General features: G+C 46.2%; 1 protein-coding gene across 14 annotated transcripts in view; it reads right to left on the bottom strand.

Annotated features, from left to right (window-relative positions):
• Window positions 1-20403, bottom strand: part of NIPBL (NIPBL cohesin loading factor) — a 1942504-nt gene that overhangs the window by 1547568 nt on the left and 374533 nt on the right. For all 14 annotated transcript variants that reach the window (XM_078674965.1, XM_078674957.1, XM_078674966.1 and 11 more), the window contains exon 7: window positions 20135-20295. In XM_078674965.1, coding sequence (XP_078531091.1) covers window positions 20135-20295 — 161 coding nt within the window. The remainder of the gene's footprint in view (window positions 1-20134; window positions 20296-20403) is intronic.

Genomic DNA, 20403 nt, shown 5'->3' with positions numbered 1-20403 from the left:
ATCTGGGGTGGGAAGAAACCCCGCTTCTCGCAAGCCCTCCTGCTGGCGCCCAGGGACCGGGGCGGATTGGCCTGCCCCAACTTGGTGGAATATTACTGGGCCGCCCACCTCCGGTATGTAGTGGAGTGGGGTGTCACGGAAAGCGAGAAAGGGTGGCTCCATATGGATAGGGCCGTGACTGGGCGCACCATATGGGACCTTGCATGGAAACCTAGGGCAGGGCGATCTCCGAGCGCATACCTAGCGGTGCCCACGAAAACAGTGCTGGAGATTTGGGACAGGATAGCAGTCAGTAAGGGCCTTACAACCTTCCCCTCGCCACACACCCCTATCGAAGGGAATCCAAGTTTCCCTCCAGCGCACCGGATGGGGGCTTTCCGTAAGTGGCCACAAGGCAACTGTAGGGTGCTCACAGATCTGTTTGACGGGGGCTCCCTCAAGACTTTTGCGGACTGCAGGGAAGAATTTCGGGTGCCGATCGCAGCCGGATTGCAATACGCCCAACTGAAACACTGGGTGCTAGCAGACGATACCTATTGTGCGGCTACGCGCGCCTTCACTCCGTTTGAGCGATTGGCTCGCTCCTTTACAGAGACAAAGGGGCTGATCTCCAAAATCTATCGGATCCTGCAGCACCCGCGCACTCCGCCCTCCCTGCCATATCAGCAACGCTGGCACTCCCTCTCGGGCGTAGACATCACCCCAGGGCAGTGGGTCAGGTTGTGGCGTGACATACCTCGGATTTATCGTAGTATTCCACAACAGGAGAATGCCTACAAAATGATGACCCAGTGGTATTACACGCCGCAGCAGCTCCATAGAATGTTTCCGAACTCTTCCCCGGTGTGTTGGAGGTGTAGGTCTGCGACTGGGGATTTTCTGCACATATGGTGGACATGTCCCTCGCTGACCCTCTTTTGGAAGGAGGTCTTGAGCCACATCAGGGGGGTACTGGGGTTTCCTCTGCCTGAAGCCACTTGTACGATACTACTGGGAATTAAACCGGCAGGACTGAAGGCCCTTACTCGGAACGACTGGGCGCTGGCGCTTCAAATGCTGGGTGCGGCTCGGCAGCTCATTGCTTTGTACTGGAAGAAGGTAGAGGCTCCGCCCATTGCTGCGTGGTTTGTACGTCTCTGGCATGTCATGACGATGGAACTGCTCACGGCCCGGCTACAGGCCCGAGATGTACGCTACAAAGCTGTGTGGCGAACCCTGGTGAAATATTTATGCACCACGGAACAGGCGCGTCACATGCCCCCCAAGTTACGGGCGCTGCGATTAGTGGAGGATGCTGTAGTCCCCCCTGACCCCGGTCGACTGTTGGCATGAGGTTTGGCTGTGCGAGGCTTTGAGCACTAGTAGCGACATTGATTGCCCTGGCGACTGACACAGTACCCCTTCGTCCCCCTTCTCGGCCCTCCCCCGGACATCTAGTGGCTCCTTTCTCTCTTCATCTACACCTTTCCTCTTCTCCTACTGTCTTCTCGCTCTTGCTGTCCGCTTTTCTGTCATTCTACTCCAGTTTTGACCATCTTGGTCTTATAGTTCTACCTTTTGGGTTTATTGGTTACCGATGTTCTGCAGTTTGACAAATCTTGAGCAGTGATTTTACAGGCTCTGTTGATTGCTTATGACGCGACCGGCCCTTATGGGTTGTAGGTAAACCGCTGTGTATATCTTTGAGCTTGTATACTGGCAACGGTTTCCATTTTTTCATGATGTAACGCGGCCGGCCCTGTTGGGTTGTGGGCTTAACGCTGTGTACGACTCACTTCACTGCAACCCCCTGTCATGGGGGCGAAATAAAAAAAGATTTGACAACAAAAAAGATAACATTTGAATGCACTTAACAATCCATCTGGCTAACCCTGATTTAGAAATGGGGTTGCCTTTGTGCTGTGGTGAAAAGGCAACAAACAACTGTCTTGTCTTCCTGAAATCTTTTGTCCTGTCTATGTAATATAGGAGAGCCCTTTTAACATCTAGTGTGTGCAGGGCCCTTTCAGGTACGGACTGTGGATTTGGGAAGAACACTGGCAGTTCTATTGTTTGATTGATATGGAAGTGAGACACCACCTTTGGCATTAATTTAGGGTTTGTCCAAATCACGACCCTGTTCGCGTGGATTTGGAAGAACAGCTCTTGAATAGTTAGGGCTTGAAGCTCGCTAACTCTTCTAAGTGAAGTAATTGCCACGAGAAATGCCACTTTCTATGTTAAAAATTGAATTTCACATGAGTGTAGAGGTTCAAAAGGTGGTCCCATTAGTCTGGTTAAAACGATATTTAGGTTCCCGACAGGTATAGGTGGGTGTCTTGGGGGGATAACTCGTTTGAGTCCCTCCATGAATGCTTTAATTGCAGGCACTCTGAATAGGGAAAGGTGTTGCCTGTTTTGAAGGTAAGCTGCTATGGCAGCTAAGTGTATTCTTATAGATGTATAGGCTACATTGCAGCGGTGTAGGTGCAAAAGATAGCATATGATATTTTGAGTTGATGCGTCAAGTGGGTTTATGTCATTGCAGTTACAGTAAATGACAAAACGTTTCCACTTTGCCGCATAGCATGCTCTTGTGGTAGGTCTTCTTGCCTCTTTGATAATGTTCATGCAGTCAGGAGGTAAGTTTAGGTAGCCAAACTCTATGACTTCAGGAGCCAGATTGCAAGGTTCAGCTGCTGTGGATCTGGGTGCTGAATTTCTCCATGGCTCTGCGTTAAGAGACTGGGTGTTAGCTTTAGTCTTTGATGAGGCACCACGGAAAGCTCTAGGAATGTGGTGTACCACGGTTGCCTAGCCCATGTTGGAGCAACTAGGATTAGCGTCATGGAGTGCTGGCACAGTTTGCGTGCCACTAGCGGTATCAACGGTGCTGGTGGAAAAGCGTAGGCAAATTTGTTTGACCAGTTCATCCATATCGCATTGCCCTGAGACTGCGGGTGTGGGAACCTTACGGCGAAGTACCGGCATTTTGTGTTTTCTTTTGTGGCGAACAGGTCTATCTCTGGTTGTCCCCACTGTTGGAAGTATGGTTGGAGCACTGAGGGATGAATCTCCCACTCGTGCATTTGTTGGCTGTGTCTGCTGAGCAGATCCGCTATCTGGTTGTCTTTGCCTGGGAGGTGTTCGGCCATGAGAAAGATGTTCCTTTGAATGGCCCATTTCCACATGCTTTGAGCTAGATGTGATAGCTGTGGAGAGTGTGTTCCTCCCTGTTTCTGTATGTAGTACATTGCAGTCATGTTGTCCGTCCGGATCAACACAGTCTTGCTGCACAGATGTACTTTGAAGGCTTTCATTGCCATAAAAATTGCCATCAGCTCCAGCAGGTTGATGTTCATCTTTTTCTGCTGCGTGGTCCATAAGCCCTGTACTGTGTGGTGGAGGACATGGGCTCCCCACCCTATCAGGGATGCGTCCGTTGTCAGGACTATTTATGGCACAGGCTCTTGGAACAGTCGTCCTTTGCAAAGGTTTTGTGGATTCCACCAATGCAGAGAGTTTTATGCACGACTGGTCACCAACACTAGGTCGTTTAATTGTCCTTGAGCCTGGTTCCACTGACGTGCTAGGCACTCTTGCAGCGGACGCATGTGTAGTCTTGCGTGTGGGACTATGAAAATGCATGAGGCCATCATACCCATTAGTTGCATAAACACTCTTGCTGGGAGCGAGTGTTGGGGCGTGAACCTTTGTATTAGCGTCAGAATGCTGTTTATTCTGACAGAATTTGGCTGTGCCTTCCCTGCCAAAGTGTCTATTGTCGCACCCAGGCATTGTTGTACGTGGGCAGGCTGAAGATTGGACTTTGGGTAGTTCAGCGAGAAACCTAAACTGTGCAGGAGGTGAATAGTGTGGGACATGTGGCTGGCACATTGCTGGGCTGACTGTGCTTGTATTAGCCATTCGGCGAGATATGGATAGACTTGAATATGCTGTCTCCTGAGATGTGCCGCTACTGTCGCTAGGCACTTGGTAAATACTCTCGGGGCTGTGGTCGCCCCGAAAGGAAGTACTTTGAATTGATAGTGCTGATTTTGTTTTGTAAACCGGAGATATTTCCTGTGTGCTGGGTGTACCGGTATATGGAAATATGCGTCTTTCAGGTCTAGTGTTGCGAGGAAGTCTCCTTGACGCAACAGTGGTAACACCTGCTGTAGAGTGAGCATATGGAAATGCTCTGATAAAATGTATTGGTTTAAGGGCCTGAGGTCCAAGATTGGCCTGAGCGACCCGTCCTTTTTGGGGATTAGGAAGTATAGTGAGTACACTCCTGTGCCCTGGTGTTCTAAGGGTACTGGTTCTATGGCCCCCTTTTGTAGCATGCTGATGACCTCCTACTGCAATAAGTGTAGGTGTTCTGTGGACATAGGACGGTGTTTTGGGGGTATGTTGGGAGGTGTGGAAATTAATTCTAGGCAATAGCCATGCTGGATAATTTGCCTCACCCACCTGTCTGTAGTGATGTTTTCCCAGACTTGTAGGAACTGCTGTAATCTTCCCCAGACCGGTGTTACATGGTCTGGGGGTAGTAACAAGAAGTCACTGTTTGGTATTGGTAGAGGATCTGGTGGTGTTATTCCCTCGTCCTCTACCTTTGCTGTTGTTTCCACGGTATCCACCTCTACTGTTTTTGTTGTAGGTGTTTTGCGTGTTCCCTTTGTTGTATGAGGTTTGCTGCGCTGAGCCTCCCCTTGCAGCTCCTCTGTTGCCGGAGCGACGAAAGGAGCCGCCCCTGTATTGTTGTGACTGCAAGGCTCCCATAGACTTGGCTGTCTCGGTATCCTTCATTTTGTCTAATATTGTGTCCACATTAGGGCCAAACAAATAATCAGGGTTCACTGGCTGATTAAGTAAAGTGCTCTGAACCTCATTTTTAAAGCCAGAGATGCGGAGCCACGCATGGCGCCTGAGCATGACACTGTTATTGATAGCCCTGGCTGCTGTGTCTGCAGCGTCTAGCGCGGATTTGATGGAGGCGTTAGATATTAACTTTCCCTCCTGTATTAGGAATTCTGCCTGTTCTTTATAAACGTCAGGTAGATGTTGGAGAAGGTGCTCAAGTGTGTCGTAGGTTCCCTGTCATACCTAGCTAACAGGGCTTGAGTGTTTGAAATTCTCCATATGTTAGCAGCTTGAGCCGCTACTCTTTTGCCAGAAGCTTCCAAAATCTTCGACTCTATCTGGAGGTGGTGCTTCGCCAGTGGTTTGAGAATTAGCACGTTTGCGTGCATTGGATACTACCAATGAGACCAAGGGCAGCTGCCCCTTAATATATGTAGGGTCTCCTGGTGCTGGTCTGTATTTCTTTTCAATCCTGGGATTAATGACTCTTATTTATTTATTTATTTATTCAAAGTTTTATATAGCGCGAACAAGATCCTTACAGATATCAGAGCGCTTCACAAAGATAGGGTAGGGGCAGTAGGGGTGAACAGAGATAATGGGTACTGGCACAATGCGTATGGTAGTCAATAACATGGTGGGATAATAGTAACATACATAAAACATATCAATATACAATCAGGTAAACAAGTAATATAAGACGGTACAAGTCATTGATCCCACTATAGAGGTGCACCTTGGGTGTGTGGATGGCTTATACCAAAGTCTTAGTGAAGGGAGAACACCGAGTGGGGGCATCTGGAGAGTGAATCAGCGTGTGTCATATATTGGTAGTGACAACATCAAGTTAGAGGTAAAGTGCCAGAGGACAAGGTGAACAGTGATACAAAGCAATGCAGAGTCTCTGATACAGTGCCACTCATGTTCAGGAGATCTTGGCAAGAAGGATGGTTTTCACCTCTTTCTTGAAGAGTGCAGTGGAGGAGATCAGCCTAGTTTCAGGCGGGAGCGCGTTCCAAATCCTGGGTGCCATTCCAGAGAAGGAGCGTTTGTATGTTTTGTCTTTCCGGAATCTACGCGGTTTCAGGAGTAGGTTTTTTGTACTTCTATTGGACCTTGAACCTCCTGAGATAGACAACTTTTGAGCGAGGTAGTTGGGTGCATTGTGGTGCATGGCCGCGTGTGTCATAACTACAATTTTTAGCTGTATTCTGGCTTCAAAAGGCAGCCATTTTAGAGACTAAGTCTGGGGATATATGCAAATGTTTTCTTGAGCCAGTAATGAGTCTTGCTGCAGCGTTCAGGGAGGCTCTTAAGGGTGCAGTTGTGGATAGCGGGAGTCCGCTGAGGGCCACAATTCCGTAGTCTATTCGAGGGATGACTAGAGATTGTACAGCAGTTTGGAAGTCTTTGGCAGGGAGGAAGGGTTTAATTTTCCTCAATGTGTTGATTTGGAAATTAGCTGCTTTTGTGGCTTTGCTAACGTGCTGCTGCATGTTGAGCTTGGCGTCGAGTGTGATGCCTAGGGATTTCGCCGAGTCCACGATGGTAGGTTGGACATTGAGTGCTGTTAGGTTAATGAGCCATGTTTGGGTGATGGATATTTTCGCCGGGGGTGAGATGAGTAGGAACTCGGTTTTCAGAGCATTTAGTTTGAGGTGATTATCTGCCAGCCAAGATTGAGTGTTAATAAGCGTGGAGTTCAGATGTTTGATATCTTCCGGGGATTGTAGCTTTAGGTAGAGTTGTGTGTCGTCGGCGTACATATGGAATTGGACATTGGAGGCTTGGAGCAAGGTGGCGAGCGGTTCCATGACGAGGTTGAACAGTGTGGGGGAGAGGGAGGATCCTTGTGGAACACCTAGATCTGCAGGCACAGGTGTGGATAGCACATTGTCGATCTTGAACTTCTGTGACCGGTTGTGAAGGAAGGACGAAAACCATTTGAGAACAGTTCCCGATAGTCCCATTCTAGTGCTTAGCAGCTCCAGCAAGTTCTCATGTTTGACCGTGTCAAATGCTGACGAGAGGTCAAGAAGGATGAGGAGGCAGGACTCATTACGATCAAGAATTTGGAGGGCGTCATCAATTATGTGTGTCATAGCTGTTTCCGTGCTATGTTTCGCTCGGAAGCCTGATTGATGAGGGTTGAGGAGGTCAAATTGGTCAATGTGTTTAGTTAGTTGTAGTTGGACACATTTTTCCAGCAGTTTGGCCAGGGTGGGGATATTGGTGATGGGCCGGTAATTGTTTAGGTCAGACGGATCAGCTGTAGGTTTCTTGAGTATAGGGGTGACTTGCCCCACCTTGAGGGAGTCCGGAATGAGGCCTTGTTGCAGGGAGCTGTTGATGATTTTGGTCCAGAGAGGGAGGAGCAAGGGGATGAAGTCTTTTACAGCATTAGCAGGTAGAGGGTCAGTGAGGTGATTAGAGGGCTTCAAGGTGCAGAGCAGTTTGCGTATTGCTTCTTCCGAGTATGTATCGAAATGCAGCCAAGATGCCTTGTTTTTAGGTTGAGTGTAAGACATTCTGGTGGCGTTGGGGAATCGACTTACATCCATGATGAGGTCATTTCTTATGTTGTCAGTCTTTAGCTTAAAGAAAGCAGAGAAGGCTTCACAGTGTGGGATGTCGCTAGTTGTGCTGTTTGATTGTAGTGGTTGAGTCTTTGTTTGGGTCTTGATTAGTTCGAACAACTTTCTTGGCCTGTTTTTTGCTTGGTCCAGCTGGCGGCTAAAGAAGTCCGGCTTTGTGCGCTTTATTTTCCTGAAGTAGGCGTTTCTCTTGTTCTTAAGCCTTTTGAGGTGTAGTGCTGAAGGGTCCGATCTCCAGGTGCGTTCTGCCATTCGCATAGAGCGCCTGTCGTCATTGAGTCTATCATCATACCAGGGGTTAGAAGTTTTTGTGGAGACTCTTCAGTTGCAGTGGGGCGACTTCATTGACTACTGTGTTCATAGAGTCAAGGTAGTGGTCCATCAGTGATTGAACATCCGAGGCACCTGAAGGGGGAAGGAGGAGATTGCCAATGTGGGGAGGCAGGGTAGAGGGGTTAAGGTTCTTCAAGTCCCTTTTCCATGTTTTGGTTTTGATTGGTTGAACTGGGATAGGTTTAACTTTTTCATTGATAAAGAAGGTGATAATGTGGTGATCAGACCAGTCGCAGGGTTGAATCGCCTCCAGTTGTGTTGAGTTCTCTTTGGCAATGATGAGATCGAGTATCGAGCCTTTGTCGTGTGTTGGTCTATCGCATATTTGGGTGAGGTCAAGCGCATCAAGGAAAGTTTTGAGACTATTTACCACTGTGTCTTTCTGATCGTTCCAGTGGAGATTGAAGTCCCCCAGGTAGACTTGTGTTGTCTGCCGACCGGCATTGGAAGTGATCATGTCCATGAGTTGTTGGGTGAATATGAGATTGTCACCAGGCGGGTGATAGATGAGATGTAAAGCACAAGCTTGTTTGCCGTCGCTGGTGATGTCGAGGCAGAGGAGTTCACTGGAGGAGAAGGAGGGGGGGGGTGATTTTAGTAACGGAGAGATTGCTCCTAAAAATGCATGCAATTCCCCCGCCCGTCTTGCCAGGAGACCTGTCCAGCCTAATGATGTGATAATTGGGGGGGACTAGTATGTCCATAATCGGGGTAGAGGCTTCAGTAAGCCACGTTCCCGTTAGAATGGCCAGGTCCAGGTCCCTAGCTGAGACGAGATCAGCGATGTCGGAGGAGTGTCTCTGGGCCGATCTGCAGTTGAGTAAGATGCATTTGAGTTTGGGAGAGTGAAGGGTGGTCGAGCTTTCTAATGTGAGGGGAACTTTTCTGAGGTTGTTAGGGACGGAACCTCTGCTGTTGAGTGATGGGAGCCTCAGAGGGTTTGTAGGAATTGTGGGTATGGGGATGGGTGTGTTGGGTATGTGTTTTACCGGACCTGGGCCATAGGAGCGTAGTAGAGAGCATAAGTCACGGTCCGACAAAGGGTTGAGGACACGCCGGGGGCGGTGGGCGTTAATGCGAACGGGGATAGTCGGCCAACGCGGGTGTCGTTGGAGGCGAGGGTATGTAGGGAGGGTGCGTCGTTTGTAGGGTAGAGGGATGGTGGGAGGTAGACTGGGCTGTGAGGAGAGAAGCTCTGATTGCGTGGACATCTTTTTTGATTTGTAGAATATCCTCTTTGACTTGCTGGAGGGTGGATAAAGTCTGGTCAGGAGGTGGATTGGGGATGGGGTTTGTGGTGAGAGCCATTGGTGAATCATTGAGTAGTGAGCTGGAAAGCGGGCAGGGTATCGAGGGGGTGGATATACTAGCGTTGTTGGAGGGTTCTGCGGTGCTAAAGAGTGGGATGGCATTCAAAGAGGGGGCCTTTTTGTGGGCGTGGGGTGTGGGTGAAGTAGGTGAAGTGGGCGGTAGGTGGGAGGCATAGGTAGTGACGTCAGTGGAAGACGGTGTCGGTGAGTAGAAGAGTGAGTGAAGGCTGAAGACAGTGGGGGAGACAGGAGGGTAGTGGGGGCTGATAATAGGAGGTGGGAGAGAGGGGGATGCTAAGGTGTGATCTGCGTAGTTAGAGGGTAATGGGGGCTGAGTATGGGAGGGGATAATGGGGGGGGATTTATCGGTAGGCGTGTTGTTCTGGTGTTGAACTAGGTTAGGTGTGTTGTGGGAGGGAACTGTGCTGTCGGGGGTGAGCGGAGAGTTGAATCCATCTGTAGGTGTGAGAGGAGTGTTGATGAAAAGTGTGGATGCCCGTGAGTTGGTAGAAGGGGTGGGGTGGTGGGTGGTGTCTGAGGGGGAGTGATCTGTGTCTGTTTGAGGTGCGTGTGGCACCTGCCAGGTGCTGAGCTGGGATAGTAGAGTTGCGGGTGGGAGATGGGGGGTCCGGGGTAATAGGTGTGTCCCTGGTTGAGATGTTGATCCGAGCGTTGGAGAGGTGCTCTCTGAAAGTGGGGAACAAATTGTCTATTAGTTCCAGGTTCCTGTCTGTGGATTGAGATAGGACAATCCCATTATTGTAAATAGTGATGGTGGCTCTGCCTGGAAAGAGTTGGGATGGCGTGATGGAGAGAGTTAGGCTGTGAGAGGATTTCTTGGTGGAAGAGACGGTGAGTAAGGTGTGGAACACTTTTCTCCATTGAGCTCTGCGTGTGGTGTGGAAGATGATCTCAGTGTTCAGGGATCCATTGACCGGAGAGAAGTAGGTGTCAGCAAAGGGTGTTTCAGAGTGTGACCTAAGGAAGTTGTGTTTAAAGCGTTTAGCGGCTTTTTTGGTGAGTGTCGGTGGGTAGTTGATTTTATATGTGTGATTGCCGATAGGATCCATGATGGGGCGGTGGTTTAGTTGGGTGTGGGAGACTACACTATGGTGGTATACATGTATAGGAAAACAAGTGCGTAAAGTACGTTACACAGTAACAGAGTGGTACTAGTGATCCGTCAGCAACCCAAATATAAGAGTGTGCAGAAACACAAATACATATAGAAGTTACACGGTATCGGAGTGACAATAATGATCAGCCAGCGTAACCAGAGTATCAAAGTGTGCAATAGAGCAAATACATTCAGTATATTGCAAAGTACAAGAGTGTGGTATAATACCAGTTACATGGATTAGAAGTGATCGTAAGGGGCAGAGGTGACACTAGTGAACCTCCAGAAATATAAGAGGTAGCAGTTGGTGCATTACAGGAGAGAGGAGAGGAGTGAGAGTGGGCCCTAGTAGTTTCTCCTACTAGTTGCCCTAGTAGTTTCTTTAAATATGTCCCCAGCGTGTTTGAGCACTCCTTTCAACATTGGCAATGTTTTGACAGATCTTTCAGAAGTGTTGAAAGTGTCAAAAAGGAAGTCTTCTTCAATGGGGTCCGCATGCATTTCCACGTGGTGGTTGTATGTTGCTCTTTCAATTAATGCATTGAAGGCTGCTGTGTCCTCTGTAGGTGAAGTTTTTACAGGGTACGCATTACTGTCTGGCGTGGGCTGAGAGTCTGCAGGATCTACATCATCAGTCCATGGTTGATTTTGGTTATCCTCATCGTCCACTGGATACGTATACAGTTCACAGTCATCATATTCCACATCCTCATCTGTGTGTGAGGGTGAATATGTATAGGTTTGTTGCACCTGTGGTCTGATAGGCTCAAAAAGAGTTGAAGATGTAGAAGAGTCTCTTTTCTTTTTGAGTGGTATTCTGTATTGTTCTGCAGAAGTGTCTGGTCTGATTTTCCTTTTTAATATGGTAATTGTGCCAGTATCTGGGTCCACATACAGTTTGGACTGTTCTTCTGTTGAAGGCTCTTGCTCTTCAAGTGCTTGAGCTTTTTTTCTTTGTGTAGCCTTTTTTGATTGGGTCGGTTCGATCTCCGTTGTTGGTTCGACCGATCTCTTTCGCACGTGCACCGGAAGTCCGAATTTTATCGGTCCGAGGGTCTTTTGTGCTTCGACAGTCGTTTTCGGCTGCATGACTTTTTTCGATGCCGTGATTTGTATCGACCCGACTGTTTTTGTTTGGTCGAGAACCACTTTTGTGCATGGCGTTGTCCTTGGAGCTTGTTGCTTCGGAGCGATATTTTGCCTCGGCTCGATTGATCCTTTGGCCTCGACCCTTGTCTTCGGCTCGAGTGTTCTTGTTTGCAGCGTCTTCGGCTTGTCGACTTTTTGCTTCGGTTCGACAACCATCTTCTGCAGTAGTCCTTTGTTTGTGTTGCTTGGCGTCGATCTCGTCGGTTCGACGGCCTTTAGATTAGGCATGTCCCTGGGCGTACTGGCTCTCGGCTCGACAGCCCTGATATGAGACGCTTCCCTCTCGGCGGCCATTTTGTGTTTGGTTGGCGCCAATGGATGTGAGTCCTTCGGTCCGAAGAGTGGGAACTCGATTAGTTTCGGTTTCTGTTTTGCCTCAGGAGCTTTTGGTTTCGATATTACCAGTGAATGGTAATGTTGCACCGATGGCTCTTGCCTTACATTCTTAGCCGGGCAAACTTGCGGGGCTATAGAATCGATGTTTTGATCTTGGCTAAGGCCTTCCGGCGATGCCTCGACCTGAGCCATTTGAAGCGTTTCATTATATGTACTGGGCGCCGTACTCACGGTTGGCCCCATGTCCTCACCGGAGTCGTCCTCGACTGCTCCGATACCTTGATAGTCGTCCCCTACCTCGACGATGTCGTCTTCTTCGTCGACGTAGTAGTCGGAGTCATGTTCCGACCCCTGCTCTGACTGCTGGTCTGAGTCCTCAGCTTCGACGACCTCTTCGTCGTCTTCAAAGATGTTCTCCGGGTCAGGCGCTGGCTTCTGCATCGTCTGCCTTGCTGCTCTTCGAACCCGAAGAGTTTTCTTTGAACGAAACTGCGCAAAAGCTAAGCAGTCGGCTTCATTGTGTTCAGGTGATAAACACTTGTTACACACAGGGTGTTTATGTGAGGGAATTTAGAGTTACAATTGGGGCATCTTTGAACGGACTTCGTTCCATCGACAAAAGGCCCCTGGTGTCGAAGGAAGGCCGCGTGGCCCGATTCGACGCGGTCAGTAGAAAGAAACAGAAGAAAGTTGTCGTCACCGATCAAATAACTATACCGACTACCCCGAAGGTCTTTTGGCCTTTTAGAAAAGTTTTTTATCGATTCCAAACTCCGAGTTGGAAATCACATCCGAACCCAATGGCCGGAAAAAACAATATAAGGATGGAGAGGATGCCCATGCGCACTGTAGTCCAAGGGAGGAGCCACCTATCTCGTGATACTTCGAAGACTCTTCCAGGACAACAATGTGCAATCATCCGGACCCAAAACTAGGCGGCGATCTATGCACAGATATGAATTCAGCAGCCCACATGCCTCGAACATAAGTATACTTCTTGTGCTTTTATATATGGTGGGTCTTGTACACAGGCTTTATATTATTTTACATCATTTGTGCTAATACTCGATGTAGCTGGCTTTAGAACACCTGTTTCCCTTGGTGAAAGATAGCTGGCAACAGAAGGAAATAATGGCTTTTTCTATGTTGTAGAGTTAAGAGATTAGACAGAAAAAAATGCATTCCTCTTGTTCAGTTTCTATCTGAAGCCCATAAGTGTCTGCTGCACTTTCAATACTGCCACAAAGGTATAATGTTGGTTTATCCAGGAGGAGGGGAGGGGGGGGGGTCCTTCTTATGGGGAACCTACATCAATGTCTTGCTAAATTTATTCTGTGTGTATATCAAACACCAGATCACGGTCATCAGCACCATGTTCTGTTTAACTAGTCTTCTGAAAGGGTCTCTCACTTGATATGTTGTTCCTGTTGAAATTGAGATGGTACACGTGGTGTTATCTTTTACTGTGTTCAAGACCATTAATGCTTTCCCTATAGGCCTTGGAAAGCTTAATTTCTTGGTCTCCAGTTAAGTTATCTCAGTGTCAATAAATATATAATTTTCTGACTTTCAAAACCTCTCATGTTTGAATGTCTGAAATATATGTGCTGAGGGTTTGAGTTTTTCCAAACACAAGTGCAATGAAGCAGATTCTGTAGATGTGATTTACAAGATGCTGCGGCAACTGAATTTCGCACCTATCACTTATAGTAGATGGTAGGGGGTGGAGGTGCACAGATCTGGAAGATCAGCCATTTAATCTTACACATAGGAGCCCAGCTCCCTGAATTAATTACAAACAGATGATCAGCACCCTCCATATGTTTTTTGAAATATGTACGAGTCCCATACGATTTAAATTACATAGTGCATAGACTTCCGACCTCTATTTTCAAATCACTGCTCATCTTCAATCCAACCACCACTGCAGTAACAAATCGCTACAAAACAATCGAAGCTCAGCATGTGATTCTAGAAAAGATTAACGGTGCAAAACTTATAGTTTGCCTGTAGGTGTAGTTTTACAGCTTGAAGAATTTTCTGGATTCAAAAGCGATCCCACCGTCCTCTGCCCATAAAGATGATAGGAGGAAAAGTGAAAAAAAAGAAAAAAAAAGAATCTGAAGATAATGATCAAAGGTGGGAGCTTCCAGAGGAAGCATGACGTCACTAGGGGACACCAAAATTGGTTACGCCCACCAACAACAAAAAACAGAGTAGAATGACAAAATGTTTTTAGAAACATTCTGGACCCAACCACTAGATGGCGGAATAATGCACAGTATGTGAATTGAGAAAAGACTCACCATGCAAAACAGGTTTGTTACTTGCTTTATCACTTTTGTACCAGAAAGGCATCGACCGATTCATTTATGTGCAATTGAACAGCAGTGGAATAGAGTCACTAAAGCCTTTAGAGGAAATTTAGCAGATTCCTAGAGTTTAACAATCTTTTCATCTCTAACCGTAATGCTATATAGTGGTCGCCTCCTAACCTTTTGAAAACGCTTTTAATGTCAGGTGACGAAATAAGCAAGTGAATCTTTGGAAGAAGTTATTTCTGAGGGCACAGGTATAAATGGTAGATTAATTAATCCAAATATCGTTGGGGAGAGGCACTAAGAAGAGGCGACTGCTGTTGAATGGAAAGGTACGGGAACCACTAGTAGCTATAAAAAGAGATTATAATTGACTATCCAGCCCTCCGCACTCGCCTCTTCGACTAGAGACTTAATCTCAGTTGAGAGTCTCGGGGTAGGATCCGTACTCAATAGTGAGTATGATTTGGTGTTGTTCAATTGTCTCAAGCACTCAGCTCGATATGAGGTCATGTCCTGTATGACGATCGCACCCCCCTTGTCAGCTGGTTTAATCATGATGCTCTTATCTTTAGATAGAGTATCTAGTGCTTGTCTCTCCTGCTTAGATAAATTCTGGAAAGTATCATGTCGAGAAAAATCCAGTGTCTTCATTTCATGAAGCACTGCTGTTTCAAAGGCACCAACTCTTGATGGCACTTGTTGTAAGAGGCATAAAAAGAGATTGGGTCTTTAAACCGGTATTCGTGTCATGTGTAGATTGTGGAACATCTTTCTCTTTATCTTTAAAGAAAAAGTGTAGTCTCACACTGCGAAAGAATCTCTCCATTTCACTGCGAAGTTGGAAAGCATCGCCACTGTTAGTAGGTACAAACCCGAGACCTGATGGGCTGAAACATGTCGACCAATTAATATTCTTGATGTGTAGTAATATTGTCATACTACATCCACTCTGCTTTTAAACATGCCGTCTTGATGGTCGTCCATAATAAAAAAAATTGTAGACATCAATACAGGCATTTTTAATTCACAATAAAGTTTGTTTTCACATTTTTTGAGCACTGCAACTAAACCCCTTTTTTTCAGCCCTTTACAACACTCTTTGTCTGGTTGACAATTCTTCTTCACATTCCGGTTTTAGTAAACCTCAACTAAATATATTGAGGTTGAATCAAGCGGAAATTGTGACATGACCCAGATGATGAAGTTCTGCCAACTGGTGGGCTGATGGGTTTCTTTCCACTTTCTCTGTAGACCAGTATCTGCAGTTCATTCACCCACCTCTCCTCTGTATTCCTTATTACTTGATGACTATTTAGCATCTCGGTTTTTGAGCACCATAATCTGGTACCAAGCCTGAAGAATTTGATGAGACCCTTGTTACCTCTCGTGTAGTTCTATACTACTAAGTGGTCATATCGTGCACACAATACAGAGATTCCCTCAGTGTACAAAGCTCAATGTAATCTCAAAGTGCTCTATTTATGGGAGTGTGGGCGAGCAGTCTTAGGCCTAAGAGGAGTGTAAGATATTTTTTATGCACACATTGACTAATAAATGATACGACTCTAAAAGGAGATCTAAACCAATTTTTTGAAAAATAAGCTTCTTTCAAGATTTATTTTAAGACCAAGATGTTCTCAAAAGGAGTTTTTTTAGGAAAAATATTTAATACTTTAAAAAGTATACTCTTCGTGCAATTTTTAGGTTTTGCAATGTTAACTTCTGGAGGAAAACAAGAATACAGTTTTTCTGAAAAGTACTCAACTTACAAATCCAGTCTTCGGTGTTTCAGGCCAACACCAGGCAAGGTTCAAATTGGTACCAAGTATGCACCACCAGCAGCACAGGGTTGGCAAGGTGCAGAGGTCAAATTCAGGGTCAGGCAAGCAATGTTAACCAATGGAGACTGGGGATGATTGAAGATGCGCTGCTCACAGGTGAGTAAAGCAGTCGATCCGGAGTCGATCTCCTGGAGCCGAGGTAAGTACAAGAGGGGCCACAAGGTAGCACCAAACTTAGACCCTCAGCAGCACAAGATCAGTCGGGTGCAAAGTTCCAACACAGTGTCGGTCACTTAATGTAATTCAAACGGGAGATCGAAGTTGAAAAAAGGCAGCAGGCTCTGGCCAGGAGGCGGACGAAGAAAACCCACAGCTGCCGAAGTAAGTAGAGCTGCTAGGGAATGTAGGGACACCATCAGTCAGGATCCCCAAGGCCCAGGGGCTTTTGTGCAGGGGTGTCCTTAAGTGTTGGAAAACAGCTTAACAGGTAGGTCGCGGTCAGGGGGTGTTTTCAAGCAGAGGATGTAGGCGCCGAGGTTGAGTCCGGCAGGGGTCAGCCCACGGTGGACTTGTGCGCAAAAACACTAGGGCACATTATCAGGACTGGTGAGCCACTTTGACTTGGGCCATGGGCGTCTGATGCAGAGGTGGATCTGGAGGAGAGTTTGCAATTCCTCAGGGCAGAGTTATTTTCTTTGTAGATGGTTTCTTCTGGGCAGGTCCGATGTCCACAAAAGATGTAAAGTCTTTATCGAAGGCAGGCAATCCTGCCAGGGTTTTGGAGGTCGCTTGGTCTGCAGGACAAGTCCTCTTTTGTAGCTGAGGCGAAAGGCAGCGGACAGGCCAGCAGGGTTGGTGCAGTCAGTCACTGGTCCTTCTATAGGGCTGTTGTGGCTCTTCGGCATCTTAGGTCATCATAGATCTGATTCAGGGTCTGGGGGTGCCATCTAAATACTAGATTTAGGAAGTGCGACAGGTAGGGATCAATGGTTCTCATGTGGGGTGTCTACACTATTATGCCGCCCTCCTGTGGGAGGGAGACATACCCATAGCCCTGATTAGTTAAATCCCACCATCTTCAAGATAGTGGGCACTCAAAAATGTGTCTCACTTCACCTCCAGCACCTGAAAGGTGGAGTTCGCACAGGAGGACACCTCCTGTTCTCAATTAGGTTTCCCGACCGATTGTTCTGACAGAAGTGGGAGTTTCAACCAGGGGAGGCCCTCTGCTACTAGAAGCAGGGGCCGGGGTTGCATTACGAGGGCAGCAAGTCCTTTCAAGCTTCCCTTTTGAGCACTGTGCTCATCGGGTGGTTGAAACGTCAGCCCAGGATGGACTTTGTTTCTGACCTCAACCCAGGGATACAGAAACAGGTCTGGTGGTGCCAGTCAGGGATTACACTGGGGTTGGTAGATTTTCAGGGGGCACCTCTGAGGTGCCCTCAGAGTACATGTTTTATTAAGTCGCACACTGGCATCAGTATGGGTTTATCAAAAGGAGTTTTTTGGTACCAAACACTCCTGGGTTCAATGAAGCCATCATGGTGCTGGGGAACTTGAGTTGTCGAGTTTCCAAGCCACGTAATCTGTGGCTTCCCTGGCACTTACAATATTAAGAATAAGCTTAAATATTGTTGGGGCATATCTGCTCAGGCAGATATGCCCACACCTTTGATATAGCGCACCCTGGCTTGCAAGCCCTGCTAGAAGTGTGCCTTACCCATACCTTCGGTAGTGCAGCTTTGACATGGCACACCGGTAGTGTGACATGTCGACTTTGCACCAAGGCATGCAGGCTGCAGTGTCATAGCATGGCCTTGGTGAGGGATCCCTAGGGGACCCTCTCCAGTCCCCATGCCCTAGGTACCATGGTACCATTACACTATGGACTTAGAGGGATCAGAAGTTGCCAACTGTGGTACAGTTTTTAGGGAAAGAACACTGGTACAGGGAAACTGGGCAGCAGGGTCCCAGTACAATGTCAACGTTGCATCAAAAAGCCAGGCAAAATGTGCAGGGGTACTGCAACAAAAACCCACTTTCCCACAGAAAGACAATGGGGAATTCACCATATTTGAGAAACACTTTTACAAGCACAAATGTCTTTATGTCGCTCAAACATTTTTTCAGCTCATGGAATTGGAGCAATTCTGTTTCACTTCATACTTATTCTCTCCAGAAGATTTTAATTAATGATTATTGTTGGGATTCTATTGAGACCTTTCTGCAAAGGCATTCTGTGTTGCTGACCATTGCTTTGCGATATTTTTAGCTGTTGCATCTTCTCAAAAAGATGCAAACAATTAAATCGAAAAATAGATTTTACTTGAAATAGAAGATAAGACGATGTGGAGTCACCTGTGTAAGGACAATATAAGAACATGGACAAAAGCTAGGAAAGCGAAAATGTGCCACCCAAAAATAAAATAGGAATAGCGTGGGTTGGTCAATGCCCACCAATCAGATTAAATAGCTTCTTCCCATATTGCACCCAACCTCTTTCCCTGATCACCTGACCTGACCTTTTACCTCCAATCACACCGATCTGCAACAATTCTGGCCAGAATGCCAAAACCTTAAGGCAACCACCACTTCTACCATGGTACACTGATACTAAGCAACAAACGTTATCATTTTTGGTGGTTACTGTAGAAAAATGAGACATCAACAAATAGCATTATTTCTTTTTAGGTGGTTTGGAGTTAGCGATGGTCTTTTGATTTTTACCAAAATTAAATGTACAATATACTTACTTATAGGTGTTTTTCAAATAGGACTACTATTCCAATAGGTGCATTTTAAGAGCAAAAGAAATATTTCCTTTTAGATTTGCATTTTTTCCCCCTTAGACTGATGAGGATCCGGAAGCTTAACCAAAATAAAAGTTTTGCAGAACTACTTGACAAAACAAGCACTCGCTAAGCCAGGAGGCTTAGTGAGTGCTAGCCAATTCGTGTTATAATTCTCGTTGCACCTCCCGGAGCAAAACAGGATGGAAATTTGCGTTTAGGGCAATAGCAGTGGACCTCTACCTGTCAAAACTAAGCCAATTAATTTAATTGCTTAGTATAGCACTGAGAGAATATAATTGCAGCACTGGAAAGCAGCGTCTTATCGGGCACCTCTCAATGTCTCCAATTCTGCACTGTGGAAGAGAGGTTGTTGGCTAGGCCTAATTTGATTCGGGAAACAAAAACGGGTTCAATCATGCAGAAAGCACATGTTAAGCCTAGTCTCATTTAGAAGTGAAGAGCCGTCCCAGTTAAACTCCCCAGATCAGAGATCAAAGCATAATCATCATCTCAGTACTCAGACTGCTTCGTCACCATCACTTTTCAAGGTTAACTTCAGCCTTGCCGATGAGGCTCATCTTGCCTGACCCAAGGCTACATCTTGTGTTAGTGGGGAGTCACCTTCTGCAGTGATTTTGACCAATACCCACCCCCTCCATCCCGCCCTCAACACATGCTTTTAAAATAGGTCAGTGTTTTGAATGGTGGCCTAAGCAAGTGGAACTCTTTACTGGTTCGATTTTATGAAGCCATGGCAATGAGTATTGTTTAGTAACCCAGTCAGAACTGGAAAAAACCCTTGTAGGTTTGATAAAAATTAATCACTTAAAACATTGCTATCTGCTAGTTTTTAACAGCTGATATATGGAATGGAAATAAACGCCCAGAGATTTTATAATGTGCTGGAATAAGTAGTTCTGAATAGTTTCGGAAAAAGGGAAAGTTATTGACCTTAATGTGACCCCCAATCCTCTACATCCAATATTTTGATACTCATACATTTCATGAACACACATCTCTCGTTAACCCATTGGTGTATTTGACATACAATCTGTGAACTTTTGCCACGGCTACTATTGTAAAATGTAGACCTGAAATTGCTGGAACTGTGTATAAAGACAATAGTCTTTAATACTAAAGATCAAGACTCAAAAGGGAAACCTACGGATGCTCGATATAATATTGGCAATTCTGATCTTGGGCTCTGAGGAACACACCGCAGCTCTACAGACTTTCCAGTTACACTCAGCCCACTTTCATAGAGTTAGTTGTATAATTTTGCAGTTCGTTACTTAACTTTAGTGTAAAATAATGTTATTTAAACAGGGACGCTACAGCATTGTCCATGGTCAAAAGACATTTTTATAGGTCGAGACTTTACTCCAACTTTTAGATTGCAATCATAGACAGGTGCATCATGATGAAGTTGGTAGGAAATCCAGTTCAAACTAAAGACTTCGTTTTAAAATAACTACTTTGAAAAGTGAGTGCTTACAGGTTAAGATGTGGTTGCAGGGAAAGTGAAAAGCAAAGTAAAAGTAGTAATATTTACTTACCTCACTTCCTAGTCTGTGTGCTATGCGCATAAAGTCTTCACCCGAGCCATGTCTAGCATTATCAGAATGATGATTTGCAGAATTACCAGACAGTGGACCAGATGCTTTACTTTCATGCATATTCCTTAGACCTCCTGAAACAATGGTACTGGACCCAGAGCCTACAAAAAGCCAAAAGGCCATTAAAATTGTGAAAAAATGTAACAAAGCAAAATGTGTTAAACAACGCACAGTGAATGTGCAATGTAATTAGACTTAACAAAATAAAA

The sequence above is a fragment of the Lissotriton helveticus genome, chromosome 2_1, assembly GCF_964261635.1.
Source record: "Lissotriton helveticus chromosome 2_1, aLisHel1.1, whole genome shotgun sequence".
Taxonomy (NCBI): domain Eukaryota; kingdom Metazoa; phylum Chordata; class Amphibia; order Caudata; family Salamandridae; genus Lissotriton; species Lissotriton helveticus.
This window is presented reverse-complemented; position numbering and strand designations above follow the sequence as displayed.